This window comes from Sinocyclocheilus anshuiensis, unplaced genomic scaffold (genome assembly GCF_001515605.1).
Source record: "Sinocyclocheilus anshuiensis isolate Anshui unplaced genomic scaffold, SAMN03320099.WGS_v1.1 scaffold635, whole genome shotgun sequence".
NCBI classification, from domain to species: Eukaryota; Metazoa; Chordata; class Actinopteri; order Cypriniformes; family Cyprinidae; genus Sinocyclocheilus; species Sinocyclocheilus anshuiensis.
In genome coordinates this window covers 789,004-802,798 of record NW_015551039.1, presented here as the reverse complement: position 1 = coordinate 802,798, position 13,795 = coordinate 789,004, and the positions used below count along the sequence as shown (strand labels likewise).

Sequence of the window (13,795 nt, the reverse complement as noted above, 5' to 3'; positions counted from 1 at the left end):
ACACGTTTCAGAAAGGCGGGGCATAGAGGAGAAACAATAATGTACAGTATGTGGAAAATAATGTTTTTTTTTACCTTAAACCGCATAAACACATTTCATTACACCAAATACACAAAATAATGTTCTTTTTAGCAACATCATATGACCCCTTAAAATTTTTTATAAATAGAATTGATATATTTATTATTTATCTATATTATTATTGTTATATAGATATTATATATTTATTTGAAACAGAAATATTCTGTAACATTAGAAATGTCTTTACTTTCACTTTTTTGATCAAATTATTGTGACCTTGCTGCATAAAAGTATTAATTTCTTTCAAAAATCCACCGACTTTTGAACCTTTGTGTATGTGTATATACTCACCGGAGAATGAGTACGCACACAGCAACTAGAGTGTATGCCAGCAGGGTCCCAATCGACATCAAGTCCACTAATGCGGCGAGATCAAACAGGAAGGCCATCAGAGCTACAGGGAGGAAATTAACGAGATTCTACAGTTAAGCCCCGTTCAAACCGAAAACGATAACTATAAAGATAACGATATTAGCGTCAACACCAGCGGACGATATCGTCTGTTTATTCTAAGCGCATGCGTGTCTGCCGCTTTAAATTCTCGAGCTCGTTATAGCAGGATGGATTCTGATTGGCTGTCAATGTTTGTATCGTTCATCAGCTGGAAAAATCGTTCTGAAAATGATTCCAACAATATTGTTTCTCTGTGCCTTTATCGTTGTAGTTGTAGTGTGGACTCTGCTATTATTTAATATTGAGAACGATTTTTAGAACTATATATTTATCGTTATCGTGCTTGGTGTGAACGGGCCTTTAGTCACAATTATTAAAAGTCACATCATCAATTGACAGTCATTACATGAATAAAAATAGTCTTACCTGCTACGATGCCAGACACAATGGTGGCCAGCACAGGTGTCTTGGTTTTCTTGTGCATGCGGGAGAGGGAGCGAAAGAGCAGACCATCCTCAGCCATGGCATAAATCACACGAGGCATAGGGAACATGGAGCCCAACAAGCTGAAGAACATAAAAAAAAAATTGTCATCACTTGACTTTAAGCAGGGTTACTATAGTCAACTAAAACATTTTCGTTATTTGAAATAAATGTTAACTGGAAAAAAAAAAAAAAACCTTTCAACTAGTTTCCAAGGCTACATTTCTCATTTTCATTTAGTTTGACGATGTACTAAAATAACTAAACTAAAATGTAAAAACATTAATAAAAACGATATACACATTTAAAAACAACAAACACTAATACAAATGACAAAAACAACAACAACAAAAATATTAAAACAGACATGAAAGCAGATCAAATTTAAAAATAAAAATCTAATTCAAAACAATTGTTAAACAATTAACAAAAACTATAATAGTGTCTCAATAATACTAAAATAACTTTAAGCCAATGTCAATAAACGTACCTGGTGGAAAGGGCACACAGAGACCCCACCGCCACAATATAGCGAGCAGGGTCCCAGTGCACATATTGAAAGGCCTCTGGAAGTGGACTTTGAACATCCAGCTTGTAATAGGGCATCATGAGTGTGAGCGCTGCCGACACTCCGAAGTAGGCAAAAAAGCAGATGAGCAAAGAGGCCACTATGCTGATCGGGATGGAACGCATGGGGTTTTTGGCCTCCTCACCTAAGACATCACCAGAGCTGAGGTGAGTTTGGTTCTAAAAGTAGGACATACTGGTTTTCACGTCATGTTTTTCGGAACTTACTTGTGGTTGCGATGCAGTCAAAACCCACAAATGCATAGAAGCATGTAGCAGCACCAGTAAGGATTCCACCCAAGCCAAATGGTGCAAAGCCACCTGAGCCGAACTCTTTTTCAATGATCCTAAGATGTGAAAGAGTTTTCAAAATTCAAATTTACAATGCATATTCATATATACATATGTGTGTGTGCGCATTTTTTTTAAATAATTTGATATATACTGTATATATGTTGATTATATGTAAATAAGACCGTGTTTTAACTCTATTTCATTTATTTACTTATGTAACTTTTTTATGCTTACTAATATTATATTAATTTAAGTAATATATATACAGATTCTATTATATGTATTCAATTAAAAAATATATTTTTGTTTACTACCCTTAATTTTTAATATTCATTAATTAATTGTAATTTTTATCTTATCAAATCTATCTTTCTTGCAATTTAGTTGTATACCTGTAATCAGTAATTATGCTACTGACCCAACTGGTTGAGTTTCATTTACATTCTTAATTGTATTTTCTTAATTTCTATTGCTATGCCTGCATCTAAATGTTGAGGCAGCGTGACTTACTCTGCATTATAGTTGTTTGTGCTGTTAATGTAGTCCTCCACAGTGAGGTTCCAGTTGGCAGTGTCGCCTTTCACAAAGCCCGATATAATGACAAATGTCAGAACCACCAGGTTGATTCCTGTGAAGATCTTGCTCACAAGAGCAGACTCACTCACTCCAAATGCCAATAATCCTGTAGCGTGGGAGGTGAGAGGTAGCAAATTCACATCATTATGGTCTTTTGCAAGGCAATGGTGAAAAGAAAGTGTGAGAAACAGTCCTATGACTAATGGGTACATTGATAAAGCGGACCATTTAAAATGACTTAATTGCTTTAGTGTAGCTGGTGTGGTAGAACCAAAGAACCTTTTCTCTTTTGGCACCACTGCCAGAAACACACTACCAAAAGCCAGTAGTCAGATAAGTAGTGAGTCAAGAATCATCATTCTGGAACAAAGATCCACTGGCTTATTGGAATAATCCAAGATCTTGACTTTAGAAACACTTTGTGCCAACTGAGAAGTAACTGGGCATCATCACATTACCGTTGAGTGATTCTTAGAAAGAAAAAGGTTCTCACCAGTGAGCAACATGACCAGGATGAGGGCAAACACATCTGGATATTCCGCTAACACTTTTCCAGTGTATGGAAATGACATGGAATCAGTGAAAAAGTCAGAGATGGTTTTGTTCACTAGATTGTCAAACGTTGAGCTCCAAGCCCGTGCCACACTAGCTGTGCCTGTGAAATGGAGAAAAGGACATATGACATGAGTAGATGCAAAAGACTTCAGAACGTCCACTTATTATGTTAAACTTAAGCAGCTGCTCAAGGGCCCTTCGGGCTAGAATAGTAAACACGTCATACAGTTTCAAAACCACTTCAGCTCATTCGTAATCACATATAATTGGTCAAACTCTTGGGCTCACATTCTGAACTAACTTGTGGAAAAGCTAATGATTAATTAGTATATTTGGATTCAAAAGGGAAAAAGTATTTTCAGTCCAAATTAAAGTCACATATTAATCTAGTTTCTAAAGATAGTATCTACACACTCACCAATCACGTATGACAGAATGAGGTTCCATCCCGTGATGAAGGCCCATATTTCACCCACTGTCACGTAGCTGTACAGGTAAGCGGATCCCGTCTTGGGAACACGTGCGCCAAATTCAGCGTAGCACAAACCAGCGAGAACAGAGGAAAAGGCAGCAATTAGAAAAGACAGCACGATGGCAGGTCCAGCCTTCTCTCGGGCCACTTCCCCAGCCAGAACGTAGACACCTGCACCCAGTGTCGCCCCCACCCCGAGGGCTATGAGGTCAAGAGTGGTGAGACAGCGAGCGAAGCGGGTTTCGTCCTGAGAAGTGTCCAGCACGCGACGCCTCAGCAGCATCTTCCCAAAGGAGGCCAGTTTATTCTCAGCCATGATGGATAACGTTGAGGAGACTGGGATAAAGCTGAAGGCACTAAAGGAGAAGAGAAATATATATATATAATTGTTTTACAAAAAAGTGAGAAAATGTTGCCTTTTTTTGCTAATTAGGTCAAAAAATGAGTGGCCTGATTAAGATGTTCATTTTGAGGAAAATTAACCTAAAGCTCAAAAGGACACGACATTTTTAAATGTTTGTCTTGACCTGAAATAAACACTACAAAGTGAACTCCTAATGCTCATTTTGTGAATGGCTCTTTATACTAGTCATTTCATGTAAAGGGCATATAAAAGGGCGGCTGTTATCCACCACACCTGCAGACACTGACAGAGCAATCACTCAGCACTTTACGAACAACTCATCTGACCACAGGGCAGTTCAATCCATCAGGAAAATGAGTAAGATTAATATCTAAGAGGTTTGGCCGTTCATTACGGAGTCATAATTCATAAAGTACAACAGCTCCAAAACCTAGATAAAGAGCACTGACATTGGTGTGGATGGAAACAATTTTCAGGTAAGACCAAACTGATTCATCACAATTTACTGGCTAGATGAAAAGAACAGGGTGAAATGGGAAAAGCACTACGTCTGATGTCAAAGAGAAAAAAAACAACAGCAGACATTTAACAAAAAAGAAAGTATAGCGGTAACTAACCCTCTGAATGCAGATTGGTGAATATTTAAAAAGGTCAGAAATTTGAATACACCATTTACATAATGCAAATATTAACGGCTGTTAATAGTCGCAGTCTGATCCGCTGCATACTTTTCACTGAGAAATAGAGCAATGCAGGAATGGGTTTCTTGTGTGGTTTCTGTCCAGCAGCTTAACTAGTCATACATGTTTGATCAGATCCCGTCTATGCCACTAACTAGATCACACTAGAAGTAAACCCGCACCTGTGTACACCATTATCTATCAGAAAACCTCTGGCCCTTAAGTATTTTTACCACATTCCTAGATTTCAAAACATCCTCCTTCATAAAAATGAAACAAGGAAGACTGTCTAAAAATAAAGTCTTACGGTAAACTGCTCAGTAGAGGACCTCTCTTTCTCGGAAAACATTTACTTCCTTCTAGGGGTATTGTATAAAATTAGTAGCAAAAAAAAAAATCACTAACTTTAGAACAAAGCAAACTAAAATCTAGTCCATGAAAATGGTGGTTAAATATGTTAGGTAGTGGATTGTTATTGTAAAATACTGTGATGATTATCAGTAAAACCAGTTAAAGTGTTGCCTCAGACACTGATATGACTGAATATCATATGTTTATGTTTAGAGGATATATTATTAATTATGTTCCAGTATATCAGACTCGCACATGTTACGTTAAATAACACTTCCTGTTAAAGGAAAGAGCAGCAGTCATGCACTAAGCTCTGGTAAAAGAAATAATTTCAAGCAATAGGCTAAAAGGTTTGGACAGTGTGAATTCACAGGTCAAGTGTCTGTCATCCTTGCTGGCAACCTGCTTCACCCTACTTTGTTTGATTGTTTGAGAATCAGATTCATATATTTGAAGATGATCCTTCAAAGCACTTGCAGCCCACATTCTTGATCCAAAGTGGCCAAGAGCCTTTTTTTGGGGGGTGGAGTATCAAAAATTAAAACTCTGCTCAAGTATTCCTGTTATATAATACTGTAGGCTTGATAGTGTCTATTTTGCTATTCAACCAGAATGGACCAGCAGCACCTGTTATGGCACACCTACATTTACAGCAATGGAATTTCAATGTGGCTTAATTAAACTATTTTAGAGCTCAACATTCTTTCAGTAGCCTGTTCATGATACTGCTGTTTTTGAGAGAGGCATGATACAGACACAGGCTTTGAGCTACATTCCAATGTACTGATGTGTTCAGTTTGGTGATTTATTTAAACTCATTATAAAAACCATGTTCAAAATGAAGCTGCACCTGAAAACCTGCCCACATGATAGCAGCATAATGATTGTCATTTGCAAAAATATAAACATATAGGCATATATTTCAGTATTATTATGGTATAATTATAATGCATTTTGCTAATGTGACCATTACATTTAAAACAATCCGAGTTTGTCAATTGTTTATATACATATGCTGACTAAATAAATAATAATAAAGTAGCGCACATGTAACATCTAAAGATACATAGGCACGCGCGCCATTTCTAACACGAGAACGTAATGATAAACATGGAATTTCCGCTTACGAGAGAAAACCTAATTCAGATGGTTTAGTTAACGAATAATACTCATACTCACTTTTTTTTAAGATTAAGAATGGAGTACCATAAGAATAATCGTTAAAAGGTAGTTACCCTCTTTTGAGACGATGTACTGAATATCCAGCGGGTCAGACAGAGAGACAAGACGGACGGACGATGCGCGGCGCGCGGGGAGCAGTCTAGAAACACGAGCAGCAGAACAGGACCTGCTGTATAACACTCATCCGGAAATCCTTTTAAGGAAACATTGTTTTTTTCCCCTCGGGGTCGGGTTTCTTCTGACGTCGAACAAACCCAATCGTAGTAGAAAGTGTTGCCATTGACGACAGGAATTGTTTTGAGCGAGCGAAATGGCTTTTCTTGTATTTTTGAAAATCTTGATCTGGCTGCATTTTGTAGTAAAAACACAAGATGACACAATGATTAGCGTCTTAGAAAGGACAATGTAAAACAGGAATCTTCTGCCATGCTCTCAAAACGAACCATAAAGCATACTGTAAATTATATTGTAATTTATTAGGGAAACGTGAGACACTTAAAGCAGATAATGTAAAAACATTAGTATCAAAATAAATTAGACTGAGTTACATTTTATTAACAAACTGTCACATTTTTTTTAGAAGCATATAAAAATGCATTAAACTGCATAGAAATTTTACAACTGTTAGAAAATTAAAACTTTCCTGGTCACTTCTTTTCTTTTCTCTAATTGTGGGAGAGAGAAGAGAGAGAATCAGGCAGAGGTATACAATTCTGCTTATACTTACAGCATAATACAATTATATTTATATTGATAATTATCTGTGCAATTAACTCAAACATGAAGATTTAACATGACATAACACTCACATTTAAAGAAATTTCTCAAAAAAACAAAACATTCTAGAAATAAATTGTGTAAAGACATTCAATACTAACTTAAATTCTCTTCAGTTCCTCTACGCACTTCTCAAGTTTTTCGTGCAATGGTCCCCAGTTTTTACACTCTATAAAAGATAATAAAAGTATGCAAAATATAACAAAACCAAAACATTATTTCAGAATGAAATGAACAAAGAGAGTAAAGTTATCAGAGAAAAATACTAAACATGAAAACTTAGATACCTGAACGCAAACCCATTAGTTCTTGAATGACCCTCTCAAGTTTTTCTTGGTGTTGTAAGCAATTAACACAACCTGGGTGGGGGTTAAAAAGATTGACAGGTTTGAAAATATTAGACACTGAATTAGAAAATGTACTGCATGCTCTCTAAGATGATAACAACCATCTAAATTCACCTGGTTCGTGTGATCCTTCAGCTGGATGCACAGCATCACTCTCTACTGTAGACAGAGCGGGTGTTATAGACACAAATACAAGAAATAAGTCAGAACGGAGATTTAAAATAAAAAAGCCATCATATTTCAAACACATTTGCTACAAAGGTTTAGTCTAGTCAAGATTTCTGTTGAACAATATGGGAGTAATTGAAAAAAAAAAAAAAACATTACGAATGCTGCAAATTATTATATATGGTTTTATGTTTACCAGTGATGACAAAAACCATTTACTCCAATCTACTAAAAACAGTGCCAACTAATCCTGTGGTACAAGAGAAAACTTTTATCTTATATTAGCACAGTTAAGTGTGGCTCTTAATTGGCTCTTTGGAGAAAGCAAACTTATTCAATCCAGGACAGAGAGAGAGAGAGAGAGAGAGAGAGAGAAGTGGACAACAGAGGACAAGTACATCAAAGGTCTAGTTTGAGAAACAGACTTCTCAGAGGTCAGAGGTTCAATAAATCCATGTTTAAGATGGTCAGAATAGTTTGATCATAAGATCCATGAAAAGGACCCAATGTGATCCTAATGAACAGAATAACAGAACTTACTTGAAACCAATAGTAATTTGCAATTTTGCAACATTTTATAATTTCTTAACTGTAATAATGTTTGACCAATTTAACGCAACCCAACTGGTAGTGTATATTTAATAAGAGGATTATTTAAGTATATAGCTATATACTTTCTTTTTTTTTGTATTTTTCCATCTATAATTAATATGGTGCTTTCTCTTATGGTGGCATGGATGCCAATGTACCAGCCTATAATTGAGTTTGAACAGCCCTATAAAATCTCCATTTCAAAACGAATGAAAAGAATCAATGGAGAGACATGCACACACAACTCCCGTAGAAGCATGAATTAAAAAGGCTTCGACAACAAGCTCCCAAATGCACCAGTCCTTTCAGCAAGGCTATTACTGTGCACTTCACAAAGATATCAATCAGTCTGGACTACAGCTAGTCAGACAGGAAGCTATCATGCAAATAAGAAATGTTCAAGACAGCTCTGTTTAATGACTCCATTTTCTAGCCCAGTTTCCTGGCGGCTTCAGACAAGAATATGCAATTTTTTGCGATAATGATATATTGGGAGATATCCTGTTTGAGATCTGTCCATGTGGCTTAAGGCAAAGGGTGGCTATTTCCCACATTTTAGAGACTATAATATTCTTGAATATTGCTTTGATACACCCAAAGCTTTTTGAACACCACATCTTATCATTTTTAAATAAACAAACATTGCCATTTACAATAATCATAGTTTTAAAAAGGTAAAATAAAGCCTTTGAGTGGTACCGTACAAAGCAATATAAAAAATGTAACAATTAGCCTTCATCAAAATACAATAACTCCTATTAATAGTTAATTATTATCTTGTAACCCACCACCACATGAGGGAATACACCAGAGAAAAGTATTGTATCAGTACTTCTGTTTGGCTTTTATTAAAGATTTTGTGGTTTAAAGGTGTTGCAGACCATCTGAAAGTATTAGAGATATTTCTGTTATTTATCAAGTAATACTCACTAATACACTTAGCATCCCTTTAATTGATAAAGCTAAATAAAAAAAAAGGACAAATGATCGCACCAATTCTTTTTCTCTTTGCCGAAGGCAAACCATCATTGTTCAAATGCTTTTGGCCCACACTGGGAAGCAGTGAATTCCTCGTCCTCATACCTTTCATAGATAAAATTAAAGGAAATAATGACAAAGCATTACATAAAATCAGAGCCCTTCATTTACATAATCATTTTGTCTATGTATTTACTAGGTATAAATGTTGCATTAAATATGAAATCAGCAAATGTGATATTAACCAAATATGAAGATGCACATCAAGGAAAAACCATCACTTTGAAAAGTACCTGGTAATCCTGACGGTTTATTACTAGGCTGAGTCTGAACGGTTTCTACAGAGGATCGTGTAGTCTGAGGTGTCTTGAGAGCCAGTCTTTTACGGGATGGCGGCTGTAGTCCTGATGGTTTCATTTGCGGTATAGCAGAGCCTGAAGGTTTTGCAACTGCAACCACATTACAGCTTACAGAATACATAATTGATATTTATAATACAACATTAGTAATATAAAAAAAAAAACAAAAAAAAAACATACAGTTATGTACATTGCTGTTCAAAAGTTTGGGTTGTTATGCTCTTTATCAAAAATTATAGTAATATTGTGAAATATCATTATAATTTAAAGTGTAAGCTTTTTCATTTTTTATATATATCATTAGTAATATATATATAAAAAAAAAGTTATGTACATTATTACAGTTCAAAACTTTGGGTTTGTTACGTCTTTTATGGTCAACACGGCAGCTTTGATCAAAAATACAGTAAAAACCTTAATAGGAAATATCATTACAAAACAAGTCTTTTCATTTTTTATATTCTTTAAAGGGGTCATATGATGTTGCTAAAAAGAAGCTTTTGGCCCACACTGGGAAGCAGTGAACTCCTCGTCCTCATACCTTTCATAGATAAAATTAAAGGAAATAATGACAAAGCATTACATAAAATCAGAGCCCTTCATTTACATAATCATTTTGTTTAAGTATTTATTTACTAGGTATAAATGTTGCATTAAATATGCAACCAGCAAACCTGATATTAACTAAATTTGAAGATACACATCAAGGAAAAACTATCAGTGAAAAGTACCTGGTAATCCTGACGGTTTATTACTAGGCTGAGTCTGAACGGTTTCTACAGAGGATCGTGTAGTCTGAGGTGTCTTGAGAGCCAGTCTTTTACGGGATGGCGGCTGTAGTCCTGATGGTTTCATTTGCGGTATAGCAGAGCCTGAAGGCCAGTGCGTTGTGATTGGCCGAATACCTCAAGCGTGTGACGGAAATGTTACGCCCCTTACCATACTATGATGCCGTCCGGCCGGAGCGACGATTCAAAAACATGAAAACCCAGGCGGCGGCGTTATGCAAATCTTCCCACATCGTGATGTAGACATGTGGGGGCGTGTTAGAACGAGCCGTTTTAGGTAGGCGTGGTTGACGCTTAACTTTTATAAAGAATATCTCTTTGGATTTGACACTTTAGTCTTTGCAACTTTACAGATCTTCTTTATGCACCAAGAGCTTGTAACACTCCAAAGAGAAAGGAAAAAATTTAAATCGCATCATATGACCCCTTTAACATTTAATCTTTTCATGTGATGGCAAAGCAATTTTCAGCAGCCATTACTTCAGTGTCACATCATCCTTCAAAAATCATTATAATATGCTGATTTGGTGCTCAAGAATTTCTTATTATTTTATCAATGTTTAAAACAGTTGTGCTGCTTAAATCTTTTTTTTGGAAACTTAATATCAGAATTCTTTTAATAAATTGAAAGCTCAAAAGAACAGCATTTATAGAAATATTTTGTAACATTACACGTCTTTACTATCACTTTTAATAAATTAAGGCATCCTTAATGAATAAAAGTGTTTTAAATTTGTGCAAAAAAAAAAAAACTGACCTTAAACTTTTGAACAATAATATAATTATGTACATGTATGAAATGTGTTTAAAAAAAAGTGTATAAGCCACTCACCAGCAGTGAAGTTATATCCAGTGACAGAAGAAACCATAGAGGTCTGTTTTCAATAAATAATAATTAAAAAAATTATCCATTTTAATCATACACAAGACCAATGTTTGTAAGCAGCTGACTGCTTTATAGCAACATAAAGCATTGAGTTTCCTACCTTAACAGTGCTAGCTGATGCTGCGCTCTTGACAGGTGCGATGGTCTTCCCCTTGTTCATCTGTACGGTCTTCCTGCTGCCAAGCAGTGTGGTGGGTGATGTGTCAGGCTGATGCGGGGCCGGCGGCCCTTGGATTGTCTTTGGTTTGATCGCTACCAAGGAGTTTATTGACAGCTGTGGCCTTGGAGGAAGACTGGATTTGGGATAACTCAGCTTAGAGGAAAGCTGAGGAAGCCGTCTTTTGATTGGAGGTTTTGTGGGAGGTTTGTTCTCATTTGCTGGCTCTGATGTACTGTGAGTGACTTTCTGATTCTGGCTTGAGCTCTCGGTCACCTGCACAGCATCAGTTCCATCATGATTACTTGCACAAACAAGCTCATCATTCGACTGGGCCTCGATGCTGTTGATCACACACAGTCTCTTTCTCATAGGTGTGGGCTTCACGTCTCTCAGTATCTCAAATCTGGATTCTTTGCCAAAAACAATAGGTGTGGATGTAACCAGGAAGCTTGTCTTCATATCCAGTGTATCATCCAAACAAAAAATACTGTTTCTGCTGATATTTCCCATATCAGAAGAGGGAATGGACTCAGCATCCGCCAAGCCAGGTCTTGATGTTTTTTTTTCGTGAGGCTCCTCTGCTTTAAGCTCAGAAGCATCATCAGGAGCATCTACAGAGCAAACAAAAGCTGTGGCGCTTATCCCAACTTCTGTTTCTCTGCTGTTAGAGGCTGGTTTAGTGATACCTACAGAGTTAGAAGCATCATTAACCTGGTCAGCTAATTCTGTGCTTGAGGGCTTCATTTCAACAGTGGTGTCCTTCAAAACTGGAACTTCTGGGTGAGTAAGATCAATGGTTGTATTATGTTTAGTCGTCTCAGCTGGTTTTATAGTAGCTGAGCTCGATTGTTCAACCTCACCAGAGGGTTGAAGAGGAGCACTGGCTATTTGCTCCACAATATCAACAGTTACATTGACTTTTAAATCAGTTTCCTCTGTGTTTTTTTTTTTATCAGCCTCAGTAGAGTTAAAACTACCATCTAGTTTTTCTTGTGACCGAATATCTTTAGTTTCTTCAAGCTTTTCATTTGGCTGTTCTGTAGTAGTGTTTAATGGTTCATTGTTATCAACAGATGAATTGGTTTTAGAGTGTGCGCAGTCTAGATTAGGAATATCCACAGTTGCATTAACCCCAGTGTCAGGTCCCTCTTTAGGGTCATGTGACTGTACCAGGTCAACAGTGGTGTTTCCTGACTCAGTCTTTATATTAGGAACATCAATATCCACTGTTGAATTAAGACTAGGGTTGGACTCCTCCTTTGGCTCTTGAGACTCAAAAGTGTTGTTCTTCTCTCTGATGTTGTGCAGATCAACAGTCGCATTAATACCAGCGTCAGACCGTTCTTTCGAGTCTTGGGTCACATCAAATGTGCTGTTCTTCAACTCAACACTCATAAATTCTGATTTCTCTAAAGATGCAGTGGATACCGTGGCATCATTGCAGTCCCCATTTGCTTTGCCCGCTGTTGCACTGGTAATGTCTTTCTCATTCTGTGGTGATCTAGTAGACGTGCTTCCATTTGCCAACTGACAGTGCGCTCCAAGAGAGCAATTAAGACCAGAGTCATTGGTAGCCTCTTTTCTTGGTGCTAAAATGCCTTCATCCTTATTTTTTGTTTGATTTTCTGATGGCGTGCAAGCAGGGGAATTCAACACAGTTCCTGCTTCATTTGAAAGAATCGGCGGGCTGGCGGTGACATCAAGAAATCCAGACACTTGGGGAAAAGGTTCATCTGCAATTGAATAGAAACTAGAACACAGACCTGGCAATTTGATAGACTGGTAAGAGGAAACAGGTTGTTGAAGGGACGATCCACCCAATACATTGCCACCGGCCTGGGCAAGCTTCCGCCTTAGAAAGCTCTCCATTTCAATAGCAGGGCAGGTCTCTGAAAGGAATAAAAAGTCTGTAAAAATTTTTTGTGGCTTCCTGAAACCTACTTACTGACAATCACACATCTCACAAAGGATGACACGTGTTATAAAAGGAAGCATCAGGTTGAATTCCTTAAATACTGGTCTAAATTTAAACTGAACTACAACATTTACCATAGAAGAACCCAGATGTGTCATATAAACATGTCTGATAATAGTTCTGGTTGTATAACATTACATAACAGATCACAAATACTAAAAGACTTTGTGACTGACAACTGCAACGAATGTTTTTTTATGGTAACACAAAAACCCTTGGCACGGAAAATAAGCACTAAGCGATTTACGAGAACACACTTAATACAATTTCTAGACAAATAAACAGATCATAATATTTAGGAAGCATTGTCGTCTTCTTACCAGATATCTAAACAGGCCGAGTGTTTGATATTTCCGAGTCGATTTGAAAACTGGGACATTCTAGTCATTGGAAGAGACGCTCAGTCCTCGACCAATCAGAGCGACGATCTGTGCGGCGTCAGAAAAATCACAGCGCCCCCCAGTGCTGGCAGTCACGTAGAACGATCATTATTATTATTTATTTCCATATTTATTATTTACTATAACTTCGCCAATAACTAGTATGAAGTAATTATTATGAAATTCTTTTTAATTGTTGTAGAGCACCATAAAGGATATAACATATTTATCTTATATTATTTTCTTAGCTTTTTTTAACCCATTGCTCAGATCACTGTATCTTCTCCAAATATTCATTTCGTTTGAAAATTAAGAGGCTGGGAGGACACTTAAATCTGCAATAGAATATGAAGTGAAATATTTATTTATAATATTTAGGCACATCAAT

At 36.8% G+C, this 13,795-nt stretch overlaps 2 protein-coding genes across 7 annotated transcripts in view; both read right to left on the bottom strand.

Moving 5' to 3' along the window:
• The window catches only part of LOC107661396 (cationic amino acid transporter 3-like), an 11,109-nt gene extending 4,941 nt beyond the window's left edge, over positions 1-6,168 (bottom strand). The window contains exons 1-8 of the mRNA XM_016450962.1: positions 6,052-6,168; positions 3,368-3,777; positions 2,888-3,049; positions 2,329-2,500; positions 1,753-1,871; positions 1,448-1,670; positions 901-1,040; positions 373-475 (exon numbers count right to left, since the gene is read on the bottom strand). Of these exons, the coding sequence (XP_016306448.1) occupies positions 373-475; positions 901-1,040; positions 1,448-1,670; positions 1,753-1,871; positions 2,329-2,500; positions 2,888-3,049; positions 3,368-3,737 (1,289 nt within the window). The 5' untranslated portion in view covers positions 3,738-3,777; positions 6,052-6,168. The remainder of the gene's footprint in view (positions 1-372; positions 476-900; positions 1,041-1,447; positions 1,671-1,752; positions 1,872-2,328; positions 2,501-2,887; positions 3,050-3,367; positions 3,778-6,051) is intronic.
• A 420-nt stretch (positions 6,169-6,588) lies between these two features.
• On the bottom strand, positions 6,589-13,431 carry LOC107661395 (flocculation protein FLO11-like). Of its 6 annotated transcripts, none has more exons than XM_016450958.1 (9): positions 13,348-13,431; positions 10,993-12,941; positions 10,839-10,881; positions 9,153-9,308; positions 8,875-8,964; positions 7,237-7,281; positions 7,063-7,134; positions 6,877-6,944; positions 6,589-6,663 (listed from the first exon to the last, which is right to left on the bottom strand). In XM_016450958.1, exons 2-8 carry the CDS (start codon positions 12,919-12,921, stop codon positions 6,877-6,879), a joined length of 2,403 nt encoding a protein of 800 aa, XP_016306444.1. In that variant the 5' UTR covers positions 12,922-12,941; positions 13,348-13,431; the 3' UTR covers positions 6,589-6,663. The 6 variants fall into 6 exon arrangements, with proteins under 6 accessions (XP_016306444.1, XP_016306446.1, XP_016306442.1 ...); XM_016450956.1 differs by having other exon boundaries at positions 6,590-6,663; positions 7,237-7,299; XM_016450957.1 differs by having other exon boundaries at positions 6,597-6,663; positions 6,873-6,944; positions 7,237-7,299.
• Positions 13,432-13,795: the final 364 nt, after the last annotated feature.